The sequence below is a fragment of the Haliotis asinina genome, chromosome 6 (assembly GCF_037392515.1).
Source record: "Haliotis asinina isolate JCU_RB_2024 chromosome 6, JCU_Hal_asi_v2, whole genome shotgun sequence".
Lineage (NCBI taxonomy): Eukaryota > Metazoa > Mollusca > Gastropoda > Lepetellida > Haliotidae > Haliotis > Haliotis asinina.
Genome location: NC_090285.1, coordinates 30,919,178 through 30,925,177, shown reverse-complemented (window position 1 = coordinate 30,925,177; position 6,000 = coordinate 30,919,178). Strand labels below are relative to the sequence as shown.

General features: G+C 38.4%; 1 protein-coding gene across 2 annotated transcripts in view; it reads right to left on the bottom strand.

The window, feature by feature from the left end:
• Positions 1–1,697: 1,697 nt before the first annotated feature.
• The window catches only part of LOC137288153 (uncharacterized), a 28,197-nt gene continuing 23,894 nt past the window's right edge, over positions 1,698–6,000 (bottom strand). For both annotated transcript variants that reach the window (XM_067820569.1, XM_067820570.1), the window contains one exon: positions 1,698–5,394. In XM_067820569.1, the coding sequence (XP_067676670.1) occupies positions 4,889–5,394 (506 nt within the window). In that variant the 3' untranslated portion in view covers positions 1,698–4,888. The remainder of the gene's footprint in view (positions 5,395–6,000) is intronic.

The following is a 6,000-nucleotide window of genomic DNA, read 5'->3' as shown; positions in this document are numbered from 1 at the left end:
ACTTGCGTGGTCGCAGATTTCAGGATGATAATGAGCTTATTGCTGCTACTGAGGCTTGGTTTGAGGATCAAAATGGCGCCTTCTACAGAGATGGCATCAGCGACTGGCAGAAAAGATGGAACAAGTGTCTTGACTCACAAGGGGACTGTTGAAAAATAAATGTGGTTCATACCAATATTTTGTGTTTTTCTATGCAAGGCTCAAAACTTATTGACATCCCCTCGTATTATCACACATGGTAGCCATGGAATGCAAATGTTGATCTCTTAGAACTCTATATTCTTTTATTTGCTGTTGATGTAATTCTCACATCAGAATTTGTAGTTGGACTACAAACCCATTTGAATATTTTGGAACGGTATGCTAAAACATGGGATTTATCTGTTACTCTAGATAAATCAATTATTGTTATATTTTGAAACGGTGGCTACATATCTTCTGAAGAAAGACGGTCTTGTAATAACCAGCCCGTAATTGTCTCTGACCATTTCACTGGTCTTGGCTTAAGGTTTACATCAGCTATGAATTGGAAAACATCTGTTACTGAATTATCATTGAAAGTTAAGAATGTATCGCCAAGTCTTTTATCTGCCTTGCATATAATTGGTGTGTTGATGCCCAGTATTTACTTCAAACGTTTAATTGTCAACTTCAACCTATTCTTTTGTATGGATCGGAGATATGGGGATTCCAGCAATATGGATGTATAGCAAAAATACGTCTGATGGCATGTACAAAATTCTTAAATGTTAAATGTTGGACCATCTACACCGAATTGTATGGTATATAGTGAATGTGGGAGGTATTCCTGTATCTAAATGCTCATATTCGATGTATAAAATTCTGGTTTAAGATATTGTGTATACACAGACTACCACAAAAGACTTATAACATGCTTGTTCATTTGGAGAACATTGGTAAAGTGACATGGGCATCTCATGTAAGAAATCTTCTGTTTGCACATGGTTATATATGTTCATATCAGTCAATTGGTGATGAAAGTTTGTTTTTATCTCAATTTTGAGAAAGAAGTTGTAATATGTTTAATCAAGAATGGCATTCAGCAGTAGATAATAATTCGTGGTATGCTTCTTTTAGAACATACAAATCACTACTCCTGCCGAAAAATTATGTTGTTTCTAACCTCAAAGAAATATAGTTATTCATTTATACGTTCTAGGTTAATTTCGACCAACATAATGGTAAACAAGGAAAGACATCTTTATATTGAACAATGTAAGAGAATATGCCCTCTGTGTAATTTAGATGTGGAAAATGAAATCCATTTTTCAATTGCATGTCCTTTTCATAAAGATTTGCGTAGGAGATATACAGCTGAATATTATATGTGTACACCAATTCCATTAGCTATTGAACTACTTCTTTCATCAACTTACCATGATGTAATAATAAAGCTGTCGTACTATATCAATTATGCTCTTATTAAACGTAACAATATGATATAAACTTTTGTAGACCCATCGTATTTCACTACTTGTACATAATTTACTGCCTGTATCATAATTTGCTGTTTGGATCACTAAGTACAAATTTAGTGCACCATATTTATACTGTATATGTATAACTCCAGTGTATATGGGCCGAAGCCCTTTTGTACAATTAACATATTTTTTTTACTATGGTTTAGGTGTAGTCCTGGTTTAGGGGGCACCTTGGATGATGATTTAACACATGATCAAAGAAACAGTTGTTTTATTTAGTTGTAGAGTGTAAATAGCCCGCATACGTCATGTACATACAAAAGAATAAATAATCAAATAATCATATATTAACAATCATTAGACAATTATGCAATGTAATCATCCCAGCTAGCATTCACTACATATATATACACAACATACTGACTCAGACTGAAGACATTATTCATCACTGGTTAGCTAATCCACACTAAGTACATGCAGAAAGATGACTACAGGGGGAATGTAAATTTAAGTAAAAGCCTTACATCAACAAAAGCATCTCTTGAATTGTCACTCATCATCACACAACTACATGAAAACCTTTATCTGATGGCATGTAGTGTTGTGTTATCTGTACATTATGGTGCCATGTGGTGTTGTGTCATCTGTATATTATGGTGCCATGTAGTGTTGTATTATCTGCTTATTATGGTACCAAGTAGTGTTGTGTTATCTGTACATTATGGTACCATGTGGTGTTGTGCCATCTGTATATCATGGTGCCATGTGGTGTTGTGTCATCTGTATATTATGGTGCCATGTTGTGTTGTGTCATCTGTATCTTATGGTGCCATGTAATGTTGTGTTATCTATATATTATGGTGCCATGTGCAGGGATTGGGGAAGAGAATGTTGACAATGGGCCGTTTTCAGAATTATTAGCCATTTTCTGAATTTAGAATGGGCCACTGCCCTTGTATCAATAGTAAATTTTCAAATTTTTATGGGCCATTTTTCATTCTAATGTGCAAAATGGCCCATGGCCCCTGCCCTTCCCAATCCCTGCATGTAGTGTTGTGTCATCTGTATATTATGGTGCCATGTAGTGTTGTGTCATCTGTATAGTATGGTGCCATGTAGTGTTGTGTCATCTGTATAGTATGGTGCCATGTAGTGTTGTGTCATCTGTATATTATGGTACCAAGTAGTGTTGTGTTATCTGTACATTATGGTACCATGTGGTGTTGTGCCATCTGTATATTATGGTGCCAAGTAGTGTTGTGTCATCTGTATAGTATGGTGCCATGTAGTGTTGTGTCATCTGTATAGTATGGTGCCATGTAGTGTTGTGTCATCTGTATAGTATGGTGCCATGTAGTGTTGTGTCATCTGTATAGTATGGTGCCATGTAGTGTTGTGTCATCTGTATAGTATGGTGCCATGTAGTGTTGTGTCATCTGTATAGTATGGTGCCATGTAGTGTTGTGTCATCTGTATAGTATGGTGCCATGTAGTGTTGTGTCATCTGTATAGTATGGTGCCATGTAGTGTTGTGTCATCTGTATATTATGGTGCCATGTAGTGTTGTGTCATCTGTATAGTATGGTGCCATGTAGTGTTGTGTCATCTGTATAGTATGGTGCCATGTAGTGTTGTGTCATCTGTATAGTAAGGTGCCAAGCAGTGTTGTGTAGTGTACATCATATGTAACTGTGATAAATATTGTACAATGACCAGTGCTTCAAGAGTACAAAACCAACGAACTGAAATAACTTCAGCCAATAACTGGGATAATGTTACTAGTCTGGAATATATGACATAAATGTACATGTTATGTTCTATATATCTTGAATTCTGTTTACATTTTACCAAATTTGGATGACACGTTTTCAATTCATCTATGGATACCATTTTATGTATCTTGTGTTTCCCCATAAGGCCAGCTATGTGATCATCTGCACTACAAAGTACAGTTATACCGAGACTGATATGTAACATACAGGTGCACACTGTTCTAACAATGGCAACAGACCACCTTCATGTCTACGTTTACAGTATACCTTGCTGTCCCTCGTCAAGCAAATAGCCTCACAACAACATATTCTTAAAAGTTACAATACTGAAACACCATGGGACAGTACATCATATTACTGTGAAGGGAGCGTATCAAAATTAGGGATACCTCCATATCATACATATCACAACATATATTTCACAATACAAACCTCAGCACTGGAACATACTTAATAGTACACATATTTCAAACATCAGACACCTATCACATTCCCTACCTCGGGCCATTTCTTGGAATACTGATACTTTTGTTCAAACTTTATCAATGTATCAATGACTTTGGTGAATATCATGGATGCTTCATTGAAGACACAGGGATGAAAATGCCTGAAGTCGAGGATGTATGGGTACTCTGGAGAATCCTAAGATGGACATAAGCAAAAGGAGTATGGTGATAAATGGTGATACTTTTCACAACACACTGGTAATCAACAAATTCAAGAAAACAACATTGATGTAAGTCTGGAACTGTAACAGTATGGTCCACACAGAAAAACCCTGCAAACTATACAAGAACATCTCAGTATGACATGTTCAGAGCACAAATGTGTTCTCATGGAAAACAAGGAAATATCAGATGCCACAACATTACCAAAATTTGGAACACAGCCACAAGTAACATAAACAGATGATATAAAACACACTAATATAACATATTATATCAACCATCAGTTTTCCAAAAGATCACCATATTCAGGCCCAGATACAGAGAGGAAGGTGAAGGGCACGCCATCACTATGACAATATTCTACAAGATGACCATGAAGGAGCAGTAACGGAGTGTGGACAGAACAGCAGGACATCACCTTGGAAACCTTTCATGAGATAAACACCCTGACTGAGTAACAGAGTTCTACAAAATGATCACCATGACCTAGTACTTGGATGGCAATCCATTAACATGACACCCTTAATGATGACCTGCAGGTTACCTAGATACAAAGCATGAAACCTGCATGTACAATTTCAATCCCAGAAAAACATGCGTGATTACATAAGCATGCTGACTGGGCAATTTATCTACTGGTATGCAGGAAGAACTGAATACTAATAACACATGGTAATTCAGTAATTCTGGCAGTACTTCAGGTCTACTGTACTGAAGAACACAAGGCAATTCTAGCAGTGCTCCAGACCTGCAGTATTAAAGAACACAAGGTAATTCTAGCAGTACTCAAGACCTGAGGTACTGAAGAACGCAATTTAATTCTAGCAGTACTCCAACACAAAGTCATTTAAAGTAAGTTTTATGCCTCTCTTAGCATCATTCCAGCAATATCATAACAGGGAGCAGTAGACATGGGCTTTCCAGATTGTGCCCATGTAGGGAATCGAACACTTTAAGTACTTGGTTACCCCATCACCCCTGCTGTACTACAGGACACAAGGTAACTCTACCAGTACTCCAGATCAGAGTCTCCTTCCTCTGTATCAATGGAGTCATCACTGTCCGTGTAATCTTCATCAGACAGGGCTAGGTTGGGCCGGCGCAGCTTAAACCTGGCAAAGTGAACAGCCATCTGATGCAAAAGGAGCTCCACCTCAAAGTTCAGCAAAGAGTTTGCTGGGAGTCCCAAAAGCTGTACCAGGCTACGCACAACTGTCCTGTTCAGGACCATGGTCACATAGTCACCATACAAGTCTAGGTTCTGCAACTCCTCAGAATCGAAGCTGTTCTGGATGGCTGCTACAGGCAGGATTCGTTGTATACATCGTGTGTTAGCCAGTAGACACCGCTGGAATATGACGCGTGCAGCAGCCTGGGACAAGGTGGAGGTCACGCCCCCAAACATTAGTGGGATGAGGCGTACTGTGTAGGGGTACAGGTGACTGAACTGGGGAAAGTCTTCCTCCAGGTATTCCTGCAGCTCACTTGCTATCTCAGGCCTGGAGAAATAACCTGCAAAATACACAGACATCCACTCTCACATTATGTATGATCAGTAACTTGACCTTAGGCATCTTTCTTTAGATACATAGTTCACAAGTTCACAGATGTGGAATAAAACTGCTTCCTTAGTTTACTCTTATGTGAAAAAAGGAAAGGGAAGTAACACTGCATAACATGCTACATTAAAAATCTTAATTACCTTCATGTCAGTTTCACTCTCATCACCTTTGTTTTGAAAAGACTCTTATTTCAACCAGCAACAGTGCAATTTTAGTGAGTGAGTGAGTGAGTTTAGTTTTACGCTGCACTCAGCAATATTACAGCTATATGGTGGCGGTCTGTAAATAATCAAGTCTGGACCAGACAATCCAGTGATCAACAACATGAGCATCGATCTGCGCAATTCTGAACCGATGACATGATGTGTCAACCAAGTCAGTGAGCCTGACCACCCGATCCCATTAGACGCCTCTTAGGACAAGTTAAGTCGCCTTTTATGGCAAGCATGGGTTGCTGTATGCCTATTCTACCCCGGGACCTTCATGGGTCCAGTGCAATTTTAGAAATAGAAAACATGTACCAAATACAAAAGATCATGTGCCACATCACTAATGG